The sequence below is a fragment of the Schistocerca americana genome, chromosome 8 (assembly GCF_021461395.2).
Source record: "Schistocerca americana isolate TAMUIC-IGC-003095 chromosome 8, iqSchAmer2.1, whole genome shotgun sequence".
Taxonomy (NCBI): Eukaryota; Metazoa; Arthropoda; class Insecta; order Orthoptera; family Acrididae; genus Schistocerca; species Schistocerca americana.
In genome coordinates, this window is record NC_060126.1 from 387,661,423 (window position 1) to 387,681,074 (window position 19,652).

The 19,652-nt window shown below is 45.1% G+C and overlaps 1 protein-coding gene across 1 annotated transcript in view; it reads right to left on the reverse strand.

The window, feature by feature from the left end:
• LOC124545461 (lysosome membrane protein 2-like) overlaps positions 1–19,652 on the reverse strand; it is a 217,979-nt gene that overhangs the window by 37,652 nt on the left and 160,675 nt on the right. The window contains exons 5-6 of the mRNA XM_047124389.1: positions 13,715–13,909; positions 2,220–2,468 (exon numbers count right to left, since the gene is read on the reverse strand). Coding sequence (XP_046980345.1) covers positions 2,220–2,468; positions 13,715–13,909 — 444 coding nt within the window. The remainder of the gene's footprint in view (positions 1–2,219; positions 2,469–13,714; positions 13,910–19,652) is intronic.

Here is a 19,652-nt window from a genome sequence, read left to right on the forward strand (position 1 = left end):
GATTTCAGTGCTGAACCATCAACAAGTGTCAGCGTGTGAACCTTTCAACAGAACACCACTGATATGGGCTTTCAGAGCTGAAGGCGCACTCATGTACCCTCGATGACTGTACGACACAAAGCGTCGGGGCTCGTCAACACCAACACTGAGCTGTTGATGACTGGAAACATGTTGTCTGGTCGGAATAGTTTCGTTTCAAATTATATCGAGCGGATGGACGTGTATGGGTATGGAGACAACCTCATGAATTAGTAGACTGTGCATGTCAGCTGAGGACTATTCAAGCTGGTGGAGGCTCTGCAATGGCGAGGGTCGTGTGTGGTTGGAATGACAGGGGACACCTGATACGTGTAGATACAACGCTGACAGGCGACACCGTAACATTATGTGATTGCCATACCATTTTAAATCATTCACTAACCGAGCAGTCGCTCGGCAACAGCTACAGTTAGCAAATAACGTCCTGTGACGTGACGTGTTTATTATGGAAGCACCGTCAGAGATACAGAGAGCCATTGACTTTGAAAGCCGCTGCGCGAAAGGCGGACAAAAGAAGAACATTTTTACACATTCTTTTGATGTAAGAGATATTCTCGATGAACAGTTACTCATTCTTCTGTCTCTCGTAATTTGTGTCGGACACGCATGTCATGCCGTAGTATTATGATTGTATAAAAAAATTATTTTAGTGTAATGTGAAAGTGCCATAATGCATAGCAGTAGATTCATGTGAGAAGCTATATTGTGCGACGTGTATCTGGAAATGTTAAAAGATGTAAGTTCGTTATATATCGACTGCCATAAATTCGAAGTTAAATGGAACTTGTGTATGAACTAATTATTTAGTATAGAACCTATGGCTCACTACTTCATGACCATACGTATTTATTTTTATTTTATGATTCTGAAAATTTTGATGGTTTACAGTCACAAATTGTTTCGTCGAAATCGGACGGAAGTTGCATACGGCGAAATAGTTTCTCCGCATCTTATTCTACTGGTAAATGCATGATAAACTTCGGTCCCTTAGGAAATTCATGTTGAGCTATCCAAAAACAATTATATTTCCAATAGTCATTTAGCCCTGACCAATAAAGGTATTCAAAACCACATGTATCATTATGTGCTTTTCTCTGCAAATATGTTTCCACCGTCAATTATAGCTGTATGTTAACGCACAAAAGTAAATATATTGTTATAACACACACGTAAGCATCCTGTCTGATAGTTTGCATCCAACCATGTCCATTGTGCATTCTGACAGACTTGGGCAATTGCTTCAGGACAACGCGACTCCCCACACGTCCAGAATTGCTACAAAGTGGCTTCAGAAATACTCTTCTAAGTTTAAACACTTTTGCTGGCCATCAAACACCCCAGACGTAAACATTTTTGAGCATATATGGGATGCCTTGCAAAGTGCTGTTCAGAAGAGATCTCCACACCATTGTACTCTTACGAATTTATGGACAGCCCTACAGAATTCATGGTGTCAGTTCCCTCCAGCACTACTTCAGACACTAGCCGAGTCCATGGCACGTTGTGTTGCATCACCTCTGCATGTTCGCTGGGCCCTACACAATGTTAGGCAAGTAGAACAGTTTCTTCGGCTCTTCAGTGTACTATTCAACAATTAAAAATTTAGATCCCACAGCATTTACGAACGCTGCATAAAACACAACAATAAAAGCATTAGAAAATGCTGGGAATTGTTTATGGTCGGCTCTAGTGTGTATTCCTTTATGCGATTCTAAAATCGATCGCTAGATTGAAGCACTGACCAGGAAATACATTGGGTTCCTAGTGCGCTATTCCCCAGGTAGAACACTCTCCATTACTGGTTTGCCATCCGTGCTCTTGATATTCATACAGATGCTTCTGTTTTTCACAAAAGTCTCTTTAATTTTTGTATAGTTGGCATGTTTCTTGCACTTATTTATGCGTGCTTCTAAAGTCTTACATTTATGCTCTAGCCATTGCTGCTTAGTAATTTTCCAATTTCTCTTAACTCAATTTTAAGCATCTGTATTTCCTTTTGTCTACTTCATGTGCTACTTTTCATATTTTCTCCTTTCATCATTGACATAAGTAACGAAAAATACACCTAGTAAAGGATGTAGAGAAGTGGGAAGAGCTCGAAAAACATGGGAGAAACTTTTTGGATGATGTTGGAACAAGAATTTTGGCAGCAGAGTGAAGTGAAGAAGAGGTCGGAGTACCTGCGAATGGTGCCTGAACTCGAGCGGGATGCGCCTGCAGAGGGCGTGTTGGAAGAGGTGCAGCGTGGCGCGTGTCGACACAGCAGAGGGTGGGAAGATGGAGCCGTCGGTGCCCTGGATGCTGTTGCAATCTGCCGTGCTCCACTTGCCCAGTGAGGAGTGCCCGTCAATGCTGGTGAAGACGCCCAGCTTGTTCGGGTCCCCGGCGCCCGTGCCGATGCGCAGCCGTCGCTGATCCACGCCGTTCTTCTGCAACACGATGAAGCTATATTGAAAGGTCCGGCAGGAGTCCATGCATCTGGATGTAGCGAGTCTTTACAGCAGGCACTGTTTGCCCTCCAGAGAGAACTGCTGAAGCGTCTTAACAAATCTCTATTTGCAATGCGAATTGTGTCAGACATAGGGAATATGAAAATGAAAAAGCTTCCATACGATGCTTACTTTCATTCCATAATGTCATATGAGATTATTTTTTGGTGTAATTCATCAAGCCAAGCTTAAGTTTTCCGGGCACAAAAACGTGCAGTAAGAGTTATATGTGGTGTGAACCCAAGAACATCCTGTAGAAGCCTGTTTAGGGAACTAGGGATACTAACTACTGCTTCCCAATATATTTATTCCTTAATGAAAATTGTCATTAAAATATATCACTTTTTCAAACCAACAGCTCAATTCATGGAATCAATACTATAAATAAGAATAATCTTAACCAGCATTTAAAGCCACTTAGTCTTGTACAAAAAGGTGTGCATTATTCAGGAACACACATTTTCAATAACTTGCCAGCAGCCATAAAAAGCTTAACAATCAATGAAATTCAGTTTAAGGGAAGTCTAAAGGATTTATTGGTGGCCAACTCCTTCTATTCCATTGATGAATTTCTCAGTAGAACCAACTGATATATATATATATATATATATATATATATATATATATATATATATATATATATGATGTAACTTACCAAACGTAAGCGCTGGCATGTTGATAGACACACAAACAAACACAAACATACACACAAAATTCAAGCTTCCGCAACCAACGGTTGCTTCATCAGGAAAGAGGGAAGGAGAGGGAAACACGAAAGGATGTCGGTTTTAAGAGAGAGGATAAGGAGTCATTCCAATACCAGGAGCGGAAAGACTTACCTTAGGGGGAAGAAAGGACAGGTATACGCTCGCACACACATGTCCATCCGCACATACACAGACACAATAGTGTGTGTGTGTAAGTACAATCTAACTTCTGCAACATTTCAGTGCAGTAATGTTTTCATTGTAAATAAGTATTATAGTAATTGTATTACACTTTTATTACCTTATAAATAGATAAATAAACTTTTTTATAATAAATTCAGTGCATTAGTATTTGTAAAATGACTTTTTCATAGTGTTCAATAAAAAAATGATGATCATCCCACTTGGGACCTGTGGAATGGTACATTAGCTTATTTGTTTTAGTTGTAAATATTTGTCATGTATTGTTGTTTTTCTGCCATGTTCTACATCCTGGAGGACCTCCTCACTACCGGTCAATTGGAATGAAAGTGAAGCTAATCTAATCTAATCTAAACCTCAAGTCGCAACAACTGCTGCCAGTCTTCAGTGTAGGGGAAAGTCGGGAAGTACTGAAGAGCAGACTGTATCGGAAAATACATTCCACTTGGACCGTGCACAGATAGAACTGCTGCAGTTTCGCACAGGAGGTAAGTGAAAGAAATACGCAACGAGGCGCACAGTAATGAGACATTTACTCAAAGGCAGTACATTGAAGTCGCAGGAATTCATGATGGTGCCCGGACATTACGAAAGGTGGGACATGGTTCTTAATAGGGTTTGTGACCACCACCAAAGGCAAAGCATGCTCTGCAACGTGCCAACGTGCTCCCATTCTGGTCACGAGTTTGGTAAGGAGTTCTCATGGTAGAGAATTCACTTCGCTGGTAACACAGCTGACAACTGTTTACTAATCGTTGGTGCATGTGGACGTACTGCCATGCGTCTCCCCAACGAATCCCACGCGTTCTTCATCGGATCGGAAAGCCAGCCCTTTCATCAAATATTCTCTCGTTCAAACAGCTCCTCCACCAATCGGTTCGACGTGGTCGCGAATTATCATCCATAAAAATCTGGATAAGGGGGAGGGTTAGGTTCGCACACCGTGGGTTCCATACAAACGTAGTTACACTACTGGCCATTAAAATTGTTACTCCACGAAGATGACCTGCTACAGACGCGATATTTAACCGACAGGAAGAAGATGCTGTGATACGTAAATGATTAGCTTTTCAGAGCATTCACACAAGGTTGGCGCCGGTGGCGACACTTACAACGTGTGGAAATGAGGAAAGTTTCCAACCAATTTCTCATACACAAGCAGCAGTTGATCGGCGTTGCCTGGTGAAACGTTGTTGTGATGCCTCGTGTAAGGAGGAGAAATGCGTACCCTCACGTTTCCGACTTTGATAAAAGTCGGATTGTAACCTATAGCGATTGCGGTTTATCGTATCGCGACATTGCTGCTCGCGTTGGTCGAGATACAATGACTGTCAGCAGAATATGAAATAAGTGGGTTCAGGAGGGTAATACGGAACGCCGTGCTGGATCCCAACGGCCTCGTATCACTAGCAGACGAGATGACAGACATCTTATCCGCAAGGCTGTAACGGATCGTGCAGCCACGTCTCGATCCCTGACTCAACAGATGGGGACGTTTGCAAGACAATAACTATCTGCACGAACAGTTCGACGACGTTTGCAGCAGCATGGACCATCAGCTCGGAGACCATGGCTGCGGTTACCCTTGACGATGCATCTCAGACAGGACCGCCTGCGATGGTGTACTCAACGACGAACCTAGGTGCACGAATGGCAAAACGTCATTTTTTCGGATGAATCCATGTTCTGTTTACAGCATCGTGATGGTCGCATCCGTGTTTGGCGACATCACAGTGAACGCACATTGGAAGCGTGTATTCGTCATCGCGATATTGCCGTATCATTCGGTATGATGGTATGGAGTGCCATTGGTTACACGTCTCGGTCACTTCTTGTTCACATTGACGGCACTTTGAACAGTGGACGTTACATTTCAGATGTGTTACGACCCGTGGCTCTACCCTTCATTCGATCCCTGCGAAACCCTTCATTTCAACAGGATAATGCACGACCGTATGTTGCAGGTCCTGTACGGGCCTTTCTGGATACAGTAAATGTTCGACTGCTACCCTGGCCAGCACATTCTCCAGATCTCTCACCAATTGAAAACGTCTGGTCAATGGTGGCCGAGCAACTGGCTCGTCACAATACGCCAGTCATTACTCTTGATGAACTGTGGTATCGTGTTGAAGGTGCATGGACAGCTGTACCTGTACACGCCATCCAAGCTCTGTTTGACTCAATGCCCAGGCGTATCAAGGCCGTTATTACGGCCAGAGGTGGTTGTTCTGGGTACTGATTTCTCAGGATCTATGCACTCAAACTGCGTGAAAATGTAATCACATGTCAGTTCTAGTATAATAAATTTGTCCAATGAATACCCGTTTATCATCTGCATTTCTTCTTGGTGTAGCAATTTTAATGGCCAGTAGTGTAAACTGACCTGTGAAACCCACGCAACTTGCGTAATATTGTAGAAAACTAGTGCCAAACACGTGTATACCAGCTGTCAAATTAGAATGCTGTGCAGGCTGTAGTTCTCCACCAATCAGAAAAAAACACAATTACGACAAATTCGAACCGTATAACGGAGGGTTGAAAATCTGTTCGGGTCACAAGGGTACTTATTTATTACGTGAGATTACGCGAGATATCAGTGACTGTGGACACCGGAAGATGTACTGAAGGAACAGGAGCAGATTTGACTATTGTTTTACTAAAAAGTAGAAAAATAGTAGGAAGGGATGTGGGGCAAACAGTATATCTACATGTTGGTACTGCTGCAACGACAATGTTGTCGTAGATCGACAAATTACAATATTATGTCTAGAAAAAAACATTTTAGTTTAAAGATGAAGCAGGAACTACATTACCTTTACAACTGAGAGCGTGATATGATTTCACAGCCTTTTTCAAAATCGCTCGTTTGGATGCACTTCATCCCGTTGCAGGATTTCGAGATAGTGTGGCAACGACATCCAGTGCTGTTATTTGACGATTGCTCTTGAAAATAATATCTTCAGATAAGTTATAAATCTACTGCGGGCAACGAAAAGAATCCTCTACTGCGGCAGCTGTAATTGCAAGCTTGATGCCGTGGGATGCAGTTCCAGAGTGCGCACAGTTGGAAATAGAGACGTTCCTTTTGCTCTTATGTATTGCAGTAGTAGATTAAGTCTGTGAAAAGTATAGCACTAGGGAGTCCATGTAAGTATTTTTTCCTTTATTGTTTTATTCATTATACACTGTACATTCACATTCAAGTGAGAACCTGTCAAAAGCCTCGATAATTAGTTTTTGCATCGTGCACCACTGCGAGACGTGCAGGAAGAGAGTCTGTGAGGTTCTGGAAGGTAGTGTCAGGGTATGGAACCATACTGACCTCTGTGCCGTGGCAAGCTGTAAGGTTACTCGGTTGAGGGTCACGGCGCGAACAGCCCGACTGAGGTGGTTCCATAGATTTTCGGTTGGGTTTAAACCTGAAAAGTTTGATGGCCAGGAGAGTACAATAAACTCATCCTGGTTTTCTTCGAAGAACACACATACACTGCTGCTTGAAACATAAGATTCCCCTGCTCGTAGGTGCCATCAAGCCGAGGAAAAACACACTGCATGTAGAGTGGACATGGTTCCCAAATATAGGTGCATACTTATGTCGATCTATTGTACCTTCCAGGAAGATGAGGTCACCCAGGCAACGAAAACATTCCCCAAACCATAAGGTGCCCTCCTCCGGCCTGGACCCTACCGACAATTGCTGCAAGGTGTTTGCTTTCAGACGTGTACACGCCAACAGCCATCTGTTCGATCCAACGTGAAACGTGATTACTCTCAAAAGGCCATCTGTCGTCACTCAGTGGACGTCGAGTTTCGGCACTAGCACGCAAATTCCAGCCTTCGTCGCCGACGAGCAGCAGTCAGCATGGGTGGACGAACAAGGCGCCTGCGGCGTAGGCCCCATGTAGCAGCGTTCGCCGAACGGTCGTTGAGGAGACACTGCTGATAAACCCTTGATTCATCTGGGCAGTCAGTCGCTCAACAGCCGCCCGTACACATCTCCGCAGCTGTCGTTCATCCCTCTCATCTATGGTCCGTGGTGCACAACTGTTGCCTCGACACCGATTTCGGATAGTGCCATTTTGACATGCACGGTATACTTTAACCACGGTGGCAGGTGAACTGTTTACAAACTTAGCGGTTTCGGAAACGCTTTCAATCTTGATCTGAAAGCCAATGATCGTGGCCTTTTGTACGTTAGATAGATCCCTCCGTTTCTGCATTATGACAACGACGGTACTGTTTTTCCCAATACCCTTTATAGACCCTCCACAGCTAGATCCGCCCCATGTCGTCTATCAGTGGTTATTGTACGTTGACGTCGAACATAGGTGTTGGTCACATTAATATTAAATATAATTACATTCAAGTAAAACATTAAAAAATAATACATCTATTACAAAGTTGCAACGGGCTTGTCACAGTGGCTACACTGGTTCCCATGAGATCACACTAAGCGTTGTCGGGCGTGGTCGGAACTTGGATGGGTGGCCATCCAGGCTGCCATGCACTGTTGCCATTTTTCAGGGTGCACTCAGCCTCGTGATGCCAATTGAAGAGCTACTCGACCGAATAGTAGCGGCTTCAGTCAAGAAAACCATCATAACGACTGGGAGAGCGGTGTGCTGACCCCACGCCCCTCCTATCTGCATCCTCCACTGAGGATGACACGGCGGTCGGATGGTCCAGATAGGCCACTCGTGGCCTGACGACGGAGTGATTTTTTTTTTATTTGAAAGTTAATATTCGAGTGACAGGATGGTGGGAAGGATAATGCAGATTGTTGACCTGTGGTGTGTGTGTAGGGTGGGGGTTGAGAGGGAGGGGGTAGTGGAGGGTAGGGGGCAGGGGGAGGGGGCAGTGGAGGGTCGGGGCAGGGGGAGGGGCTAGTGGAGGGTAGGGGGAGGGGGAGGGGGTATTGGAGGGTAAGGGCAGGGGGAGGGTGTAGTGGAGGGTAGAGGGAGGAGGAGGGTGTAGTGGAGGGTACCACCATGCTGGAAATTGACTTCGGGAGGAGTTTGTGAAACTGCATACTTGGCCAACATGTTGACATAGGTGTGTCCCGTCACTGCAGACTCTGTGAAAAATGGACCATCTCACCATGTTTATGTAATCCCAAGCACACATTAATTTTTCGTGAGTCCGTTTCGTAGTCAGACACTTCTCGTGGAGTCTCACTTCCCTAGTTCGACATTTATGCCTTTTAACTTTGCCACAGATGTAGAAGGTAGATTCATCACTGAACAGCACTGCAATGAGGTAGTCGTCCCTTCCGTCTATACAATGCAGTATTTCAATAGCAAAACCACACCCGATGCGGTGATTATGCACGCAACACGAGACATGTGTACGCAGTGGCGTGCACAGTCGAATGGGGGACGTTTAATTCCCTACCAGTTTGTCTAACGGATTTATGTAGCCGTCTAGCTAATACTTCGAACACACGTTCCACGGTTTCTTCATTTACAGTCGTTTGGGGATGTTTCTAAACATTTCAAATCCAACTTCCAGTTTGTCGAAGAGCTCTGTCCGAGTGATAAAAAGATTTATGTGTCGGATGATCCACGTTCCATTCCTTATTTGCATGACGCTGAACATGTACTGCAGATTTTAACTGTGCTAACCATGGCACGCACTAGACCCTACACCTTTCGTTACGCCGTCCAGATATCGACTATCAGGAGAACGTCTGCTCGCTAGCACAGTAAACATTCGTTCGCATGTGTCATACGGCTCAGCACTGTTTACGACATGGTGAGGATCACATCTTGGAGAGTGGCTATATGGATTACGTATTTACCCAACAACATAAAATGTCAAATTGTTTCGTTATAAGCATTTGTTTGCGTTTTCCTCTAGGTCACACACCCTGTATTTTCGATGTTCTATCTTAACAGCTTCACTCTATATATGAGGCTTTCCTTCCTCTTCTTTATCTCCTGTACGCTGGTCGACATCTGCTTCAGTATGTTGAATATACCGGTTTCCTAACCCTCTGCCTCGCTTGCATTGGACACCTTAGAAAAACCTACACCATTCGTAAACTCGACTCCAATAACGCTATTGTCTCTTCTCTAATTTACGTTCCTAGTACACCCACACGTCTGTACCGACAAATTCCACCAGCCATGCACCTTCACACTCTCTATATGCCCTCCGAACGATATTTCAACCGTCCACTTCTCCTGTACAATGAAATCCGTCCAGACATGTACTCATCCCACCAAATAAAGTTCCATTCCACCCATCTCATCCTTTTTCCTGTCCGCCCCCATATTTTCCTCCCCCTTCCTCCTCCTTCAGATTACGGCCTTACCTACACTCCCTGTCTGTCCAACATCCACTTTGACCCCATGGATACCATTTATCAGTCTTCCATATGTAACACTTCCTACCCTATCGGGCACGTAATCTTTCCATTTCTTCTTGGGCAGGTCTTCCAATATGTGGTGACAGTGCATTGCTTCAATTTTAAGACAGTTTCTAAATCGTGATTTGCATATATTTTTCTTGTTTTTATTTTACCTTTTAGATTTCATGTCTTAGATGACAAAGAAAATTAATGGCCAGATACGAGTGGGGCTCGCGCTCTGAGGGTCCTGTACAAACTTAAGTATGCATATAGACAGTACATCCATCCTTAGAATCGAGAATATGTACGAGTTTTACCTGTTGTGGAAACAGATGCTGCAAGATATCGGTCTCGGGAATTCGAAGACTTTAGAGAATATTTAAATTTCAAATTGAATAACCAATGACAAATGAAATACCTTTTTAGATGACATAATCACAGATTAACAATTTTCTGATTTCTATTTTAACTGCGAAAACTCCAAGATTCTAGGCTAGTGGGAAGTAGCCTGTGCATTCTGATGAGTGAGTTTCCGAGTGTCAAAATACGACGGTAATACCAAAAGTAAGGTCTCCTATTTTTTTTATGAGTACAGAACTTTTATTGTGTGGCAGTTGGTCACACTGTTATGAAGAGTGCTTCACGCGCTGTGTGTAAACATGCTCACGCCGCGCTGAGGCGCTCAGTCTTGGCTTGGCTACCGTTGAGAATGGAGTAGCCGTTGGATGTCACCGCCAAGTGCGAATTGCGCGCAGTTATTCGGTTTTTAAAGGCAAAGGGCACTGCGCCGATTGAAATCCATCGCCAATTGACGGAAGTGTATGGTGAGTCGCGCATGGATGTCAAAAATGTTCGTAAGTGGTGTACAGAATTTGCAGCTGGTCGGACCGAAATTCACGACGAACCAAGAAGAGGGAGACAGTCAGTTTCTGAGGAGACAGTGTTGAAGGTTGAGAAAAGCATGCGTGGAGATCGGCGGATCACCCTGGATGATCTCTGCACGTTGGTTCCTGAGGTTTCCCGAAGCACCGCTCACAGAATTTTAACGGAAACATTGAACTACCGGAAGGTGTACTCAAGATGGGTGCCACGCATGCTGACTGAGGACCACTTGCGGCAACGAGTTGATGCTTCCCGCGGACTTCAAATTGTTCAACTGGATCTGAGCACTATGGGACTTAACATCTGTGGTCATCAGTCCCCTAGAACTTAGAACTACTTAAACCTAACTAACCTAAGGACATCACACACATCCATGCCCGAGGCAGGATTCGTACGTGCGACCGTAGCGGCCACGCGGTTCCAGACTGAAGCGCCTAGAACCGCACCGCCACACAGGCCGGCTCCCGCACATTTCATCACCGCCTTGCAGCCGAACAGGACAACTTTGTGGACTCAATTGTCGCGGGTGACGAAACCTGGGCATACCACTTTACACCTGAAACCAAGCAACAATCACGCCAGTTCATAACTATCTCAACAGTATGGCGGCGAGCTGGTATGACATGGGCATACAAAAACTGTTACAGCGTCTACAAAAATGCATCGATAGAAATGGTGATTATGTCAAAAAATAGCTAAATGTTTAAACTGTAAACTGATGTAAACCATTGTAGAAATAAACAGGTCTATGTACTTATGAAAGAATAGGAGACCTTACTTTTGGGATTACCCACGTATATGACACAAATAGCCGTATCTCTTGACTGTATTAGAAGCGTTAAGTGTTGCACACCTACAAAGGACAATTGACCTTAGTGTGTAACATAAATTTCAACTTGATATGTCTAACCGTTCTTGAGAAAAAAGGTTTTTAGCAGTCATAGGGACAGATAGACAGACAGACAACAAATTGGTTCCATTAGTGTTACGGTTTTACAGATTTAGGTACAGAACACAAAAAATGAAGAAAATTATGTTTCTTTTGCACAAAAGCTTCATTAAATTCATCCTCATCCTCATAAATTTGTAAATGTCTCGCCTTTTAATTCAGCGTTTTTAGTTGACAATCCATCCTCCACATTGCCCCCCTTGGGACGAGGAGAGTGAAATAACGTTAAAGGAAATAGAAAATGATATACCTGCCAGGGTAGACGAGAGCGCAGACGCGCTGCTTCCTGGACTCGGGTAGGCGCGCCGACCCCGGATCGAATCTGCCCGGCGGATTAATGACGACGTCCGGTGTGCTGGCCAGCCTGGCTGTGATTTTTAGGCGGTTTTCCACATCCTACTAGGTGAATACCGGGCTGGTCCCCGCGTCCCGCCTCAGTTACACGACTCGCAGACATTTGAAACACCTTCACACTATTTCACGATTTACACTAGACGCAGACAGCTGGGGTACACTAATTCGATTCCGGGGGTTACGGGGTGGCGTCAGGAAGGGCATCCGGCCACCTCTTACAACTGTTGTTGTTGTTGTTGTTGTTGTTGTGGTCTTCAGTCCAAAGACTGGTTTGATGCAGCTCTCCATGCAACTCTATCCTGTGCAAGTTTCTTCATCTCCCAGTACTTACTGCAAACTACATCCTTCTGAATCTGCTTAGTGTATTCATCTCTTGGTCTCCCTCTACGATTTTTACCCTCCAATGCTACATTTGTGATCCCTTAATGCCTCAGAACATGTCCTACCAACCGGTCCCTTCTTCTTGTCAAGTTGTGCCACAAACTCCTCTTCTCCCCAATTCTATTCCATACCTCCTCATTAGTTACGTGATCTACCCATCTAATCTTCAGCATTCTTCTGTAACACCACATTTCGAAAGCTTCTATTCTCTTCTTGTCCAAACTATTTATCGTCCTAGTTTCACTTCCACACATGGCTACACTCCATACAAATACTTTCAGAAACGACTTCCTGACACTTAAATCTATACTCGATGTTAACAAATTTCTCTTCTTCAGAAATGCTTTCCTTGCCATTGCCAGTCTACATTTTATATCCTCTCTGCTTCGACCATCATCAGTTATTTTGCTTCCCAAATAGCAAAACTCTATTACTACTTTAAGTGTCTCATTTCCTAATCTAATTCCCTCAGCATCACCAGACTTAATTCGACTACATTCCATTACCCTCGTTTTGATTTTGTTGATGTTCATCTTATATCCTCCTTTCAAGACACTGTCCATTCCGTTCAACTGCTCTTCCAAGTCCTTTGCTGTCTCTGACAGAAATACAATGTCATCGGCTAACCTCAAAGTTTTTATTTCTTCTCCATGGATTTTAATACCTACTCCGACCTTTCTTTTGTTTCCTTCACTGCTTGCTCAATACACAGATTGAATAACATTGGGAAGAGTCTACAACCCTGTCTCACTCCCTTCCCAACCACTGCTTCCCTTTCGTGTCCCTCGACTCTTATAACTGCCATCTGATTTCTGTACAAATTGTAAATAGCCTTTCGCTCCCTGTATTTTACCCCTGCCACCTTTAGAATTTGAAAGAGAGTATTCCAGTCAACATTGTCAAATGCTTTCTCTAAGTCTACAAATGCTAGAAACGTAGGTTTGGCTTTACTTCATATATTTTCTAAGATAAGTCGTAGGGTCAGTATTGCCTCACGTGTTCCAACATTTCTACGGAATCCAAACTGATCTTCCCCGAGGTCGGCTTCTACCAGTTTTTCCATTCGTCTGTAAAGAATTCGCCTCAGTATTTTGCAGCTGTGACTTATTAAAATTACAATTGACCATGCCAAATCTGTACTTAACCCTGCCGACCCTGCACACGATGTGGGATAAAGGCGGTAGCAAAAGAAAGAAAGAAAGAGAGAAAGAAAGAGAAAAAGATATGAGGCGTGTGCTGGGAGGCAGCGATACATCCTGATGCAGACATCGGCAACAGTTGCGAGTTTTTGAAGCAGTTCAGGGATGCAATGGACCGTGTTACCAAGATGAGATGAGCAGTATGTGGAAGCTGGTATACTCACCGTGGCTAGGAGGCCGAATTTGTCGATGGGCATGGGGTGGCGCAGCTTGGCGAGGTCGAACAGCGGGTCCGAGTAGCCCCACAGCAGGTTGGACACGGGCACCTGCACGAAGGGCTTGGTGCCGAAGCTGCGGATGGCCGCGTCCGTGGCCACCTGGTACACGAAGAACAGCTCGCGCAGCTCGTTCACCGCCGTCTGCCGACACAGACAATGTCACCTTAGGTACGTTCGAACACGCTACCGAGCTGAATTTGTGACTGGATTGAGGATTCCTTGGTAGGAAAGACACAGCATGTTCTCTCGGGTGAAGAGTCGTCGACAGGTATAGAAACAACTCTGAGCGTACCCCAGGGAAGCGTATTGGGACCTTTACTGTTCATATTGTATATGGGGCGATCAAAAAGTTTGTTTGGGGACGTTGCTGCAGCCTATATGCAATGTAGCGCGATTCCATTGCGGGTATACAGAGTGGTCCATTGATCGTGACCTGGCCAAACATCTCATGAAATAAGCGTCGAACGAAGAAACTGCAAAGAACGAAACTTGTCTAGCTTGAAGGGAGAAACCAGATGGCCTTATGGTTGGCCCGCTAGATGGCGCTGTCATAGGTCAAGCAGATATCAACTGCGTATTTTTAAATAGGAACCCCCATTTTTATTACATATTCGTGTAGTACGTAAAGAAATACGAATGTTTTAGTTGGACCACTTTTTTCCCTTTGTATTAGATGGCGCTGTAATAGTCACAAACATATGGCTCACAATTTTAGACGAACAGTTGGTAACAGGTAGGTTTTTTTAAATTAAAATACAGAACGTAGGTACGCTTGAAAATTTTATTTCGGTTGTTCCGCCGGCCGGAGTGGCCAAGCGTTTCTAGGCGATACAGTCTGGAACCGCGCAACCGCTACGGTCGCAGGTTCGAATCCTGCCTCGGGCATGGATGTGTGTGATGTTCTTAGGTTAGTTAGGTTTAAGTAGTTCTAAGTTCTAGGGGACTGATGACCTCAGAAGTTAAGTCCCATAGTGCTCAGAGCCATTTGAACCATTTTTTTTCCATAGTGCTCAGAGCCATTTGAACCATTTTTTTTTTCGGTTGTTCCAATGTGATACATGTACCATTATGAACTTATCATTTCTGATGAACGCATGCTGTTACAGCGTGATTACCTGTAAATACCACATTTATGCAATAAATGCTCAAAATGATATCCGTCAACCTCAATGCAGTTAGCAATATGTGTGACGACATTCCTCTCAACAGCGAGTAGTTCGCCTTCCGTAACGTTCGCACATGCATTGACAATGCACTGACGCATGTTGTCAGGCGTTGTCGGTGGATCACGATAGCAAATATCCTTCAACGTTCCCCACAGAAAGAAACCCGGGGATGTCAGATCCGGTGAACGTGCGGGCCACTGTATGGTGCTTCGACGACCAATCCACCTGTCATGAAATATGCTATTCAATACCGCTTCAACCGCACGCGAGCTATGTGCCGGACATCCATCATGTTGGAAGTACATCGTCATTCTGTCATGCAGTGAAACATCTTGTAGTAACATCGGTAGAACATTACGTAGGAAATCAGCATCATTGCACCATTTAGATTGTCATCCTGATTTAGGTTTTCCGTGATTTCCCTAAATCGCTGCAGGCAAATGCCGGGATGGTTCCTTTGAAAGCGCACGGCGGACTTCCTTCCCCGTCCTTCACTAATCCGATGAGACCGATGACGTCGATGTTTGGTATCTTCCCCCAAATAATCCAATCCAATCCTAGATTGCCATTGATAAAATGGGGGCCAATTATCCTTCCTCCCATAATGCCGCACCATACATTAACCCGCCAAGGTCGCTGATGTTCCACTTGTCGCAGCCATCGTGGATTTTCCGTTGCCCAATAGTGCATATTATGCCGGTTTACATTACCGCTGTTGGTGAATGGTGCTTCGTCGCTAAATACAATGCGTGCAAAAAAATCTGTCATCGTGCCGTAATTTCTCTTGTGTCCAGTGGCAGAACTGTACACGACATTCAAGGTCGTCGCCATGCAATTCCTGGTGCATAGAAATATGGTACGGGTGCAGTCGATGTTGATGTAGCATTCTCAACACCGACGTTTTCGAGATTCGCGATTCTCGCGCAATTTGTGTGCTATTGATGTGCGGATTAGCAGCAACAGCAGCTAAAACACCTACTTGGGCATCATAATTTGTTGCAGGTCGTGGTTGACGTTTCACATGTGGCTGAACACTTCCTGTTTCCTTAAATAACGTAACTATCCGGCGAACGGTCCGGACACTTGGATGATGTCGTCCAGGATACCGAGCAGCAGTGCCATCTATCACAAAGCGAAAATAGTGGTCGAACTAAAACATTCATATTTCTATACGTACTACACGAATATGTAATAAAAAATGGGGGTTCCTATTTAAAAAAAACGCAGTTGATATCCGTTTCACCTATGGCAGCGCCATCTAGCGGGCCAACCATAGCGCCATCTGGTTTCCCCCTTCAAGCTACACGAGTTTCGTTCTTCGTAGTTTTTTCGTGAGATATTTGGCCCAGTCACTATCAATGGACCACCCTGTATATAAAAAAGTCGCAACGCTGGAAAACTGCAGGGGAACGTAGGGTGTCTTGCGGCAGAATCGACGTTTGGGACGAGGACTGGTGGTTGACCCTCAACGTAAACAAGCCTAACTGAAAACGTTAACTCCATCCACTTGGCTCGGCGGGCACAACGGTACCTACTGACCACCCTGTTGTCCTCTCCAAATGGCGTTACTGAATGCGGTGTGGACGGTCATAGGATCAGCTGTCCCGGCCGTAGTCAGTTTTAGTGACCTGAGGCCGCTACTACTCCCTCAAGTAACTCCTCAGTTCGCATCGTGAGCCTCTTCCCACCGAAAAGTCCCTGGCATTACCAGGAATCGAACCAGGGTACTCCACATGGTAGTCAGCTTCGTTGACCACTCATACATCTACTGTGCAAGACTGTTCGTCACTTCATAAGTACCGCAACCTACATCCACTTCATTCTGCTTTCTGTATTTGAGTCTCGATCTTCCTCTATAATTTTTATCCCCACAATTCCTTTCATTATCAAACTGATGACTCCTTCATGACTCAGAATGTGGCCTGTCAGCGGATTCCTTCTTTTAGTCAAGTAGTGCCATTCGATTTGGTACCTCCTCATTAGTTAGTCCATATGCCTATTAATCTTCAGCATTCATCTGTAAACCAGATTTCAAAAGCTTTTATTCTCTGTGTGTCTCTGTATCGTCACGTTTCACCTCTGCACAAGGCTACTCTCCATTTAAATATCTTCGGGAAGTACTTCCTAACACTTCAGTTAATATTAGATGTTTACAAATAATTTTTTTTTAGAAATTCTTTCCTTTTCGGCATATTTAAAACACTTTGAGAAATAAAGAAAGACAGAAAAAAGAACCGCGGTGTACTGTGAAGGAATGGTTAAAATGGGACGGAAATCAGTAGATGTGATTACATGTACAGATAAATAAATGATTACAATTTCTGAAGAACTGGATGATTTATTCAAGAGAAAAATCTTCAGAAATTGAGCAAATCAGTAATTCATTGGTCCACCTCTGGCCCTTATGCAAACAGCATCGGCTTGGTGTTGATTGATAGAGTTATTGGATGGCCTCATAAAGAATCTTGTGCCAAATTCTGTCCGGCTGGCGCGTTAGATCGTCAAAATCTCGAGCGAGTTGGAAACCCCAGCCGATAAAGCTTCAAACATTCTCAACTGCGTAGAGATTTTGCGACCTTGCTAGCCGGGATCATCATTTGTTTGTCCGTAAACATACACAACATCTACCGACTTTCGTCGCATTCGGATAACTCCTTCGTAGTGCGTATTTTTTCTTTTTTTTCTTTTTTTTAAATCTTAGAATGTATCTTCTCTGCTTCGGACATCATTAGTTGTTTTTCTGCCCAAATAGCAAAACTCATCTCCTACTTTTAATGTATCATTTTCTTATCAAAATCGCTCAAAATTACCTGATTTAATCCTATTACACTCCATTACCGTCGTCTGACTTTTGCTAACATTCATCTTATAACCTCTTTTCAAGACACTATCCATTCCTTTCAACTGCTCTTCCAAGTCGTTTGTCGTCTCTGATAATTACAAAAGCCACTGACAAACCTCAAACATCTAGATCTCCTCACTGAACTTTAACTCCCTTTCTAAACTTATGAATGGTTCTCCTCGCAACTTGCTCAATGTACAGGCTCAGTAACGTCGAGGACAGACTACATCCCCGTTTCACTCTTTTCTCGATTACTGTTATCCTTTCGTACAATACTGCAGCGTATAATGTCACGGTTGTTGATTTAGTAAGTGATCTGTTGTTGGTTATAGGCTCTGGCACCTCATGCTCCATCAAGCGTTGCCTGCATCTCTCTTCTTTGGCCTCTGATTTACGCACTGGATCACACCATGATAAAGTGAGAAACAAAACAGATTAGCATATAACGTAGCTGGTCGCCACAGAATTTAGTTTTGAAAAGGCGACAGACACTTTTAATAAGGTTAGGCCTAACGATATACACTCCTGGAAATGGAAAAAAGAACACATTGACACCGGTGTGTCAGCCCCACCATACTTGCTCCGGACACTGCGAGAGGGCTGTATAAGCAATGATCACACGCACGGCACAGCGGACACACCAGGAACCGCGGTGTTGGCCGTCGAATGGCGCTAGCTGCGCAGCATTTGTGCACCGCCGCCGTCAGTGTCAGCCAGTTTGCCGTGGCATACGGAGCTCCATCGCAGTCTTTGACACTGGTAGCATGCCGCGACAGCGTGGACGTGAACCGTATGTGCAGTTGACGGACTTTGAGCGAGGGCGTATAGTGGGCATGCGAGAGGCCGGGTGGACGTACCGCCGAATTGCTCAACACGTGGGGCGTGAGGTCTCCACAGTACATCGATATTGTCGCCAGTGTCGGCGGAAGGTGCACGTGCCCGTCGACCTGGGACCGGACCGCAGCGACGCACGGATGCACGCCAAGACCGTAGGATCCTACGCAGTGCCGTAGGGGACCGCACCGCCACTTCCCAGCAAATTAGGGACACTGTTGCTCCTGGGGTATCGGCGAGGACCATTCGCAACCGTCTCCATGAAGCTGGGCTACGGTCCCGCACACCGTTAGGCCGTCTTCCGCTCACGCCCCAACATCGTGCAGCCCGCCTCCAGTGGTGTCGCGACAGGCGTGAATGGAGGGACGAATGGAGACGTGTCGTCTTCAGCGATGAGAGTCGCTTCTGCCTTGGTGCCAATGATGGTCGTATGCGTGTTTGGCGCCGTGCAGGTGAGCGCCACAATCAGGACTGCATACGACCGAGGCACACAGGGCCAACGCCCGGCATCATGGTGTGGGGAGCGATCTCCTACACTGGTCGTACACCACTGGTGATCGTCGAGGTGACACTGAATAGTGCACGGTACATCCAAACCGTCATCGAACCCATCGTTCTACCATTCCTAGACCGGCAAGGGAACTTGCTGTTCCAACAGGACAATGCACGCCCGCATGTATCCCGTGCCACCCAACGTGCTCTAGAAGGTGTAAGTCAACTACCCTGGCCAGCAAGATCTCCGGATCTGTCCCCCATTGAGCATGTTTGGGACTGGATGAAGCGTCGTCTCACGCGGTCTGCACGTCCAGCACGAACGCTGGTCCAACTGAGGCGCCAGGTGGAAATGGCATGGCAAGCCGTTCCACAGGACTACAACCAGCATCTCTACGATCGTCTCCATGGGAGAATAGCAGCCTGCATTGCTGCGAAAGGTGGATATACACTGTACTAGTGCCGACATTATGCATGCTCTGTTGCCTGTGTCTATGTGCCTGTGGTTCTGTCAGTGTGATCATGTGATGTATCTGACCCCAGGAATGTG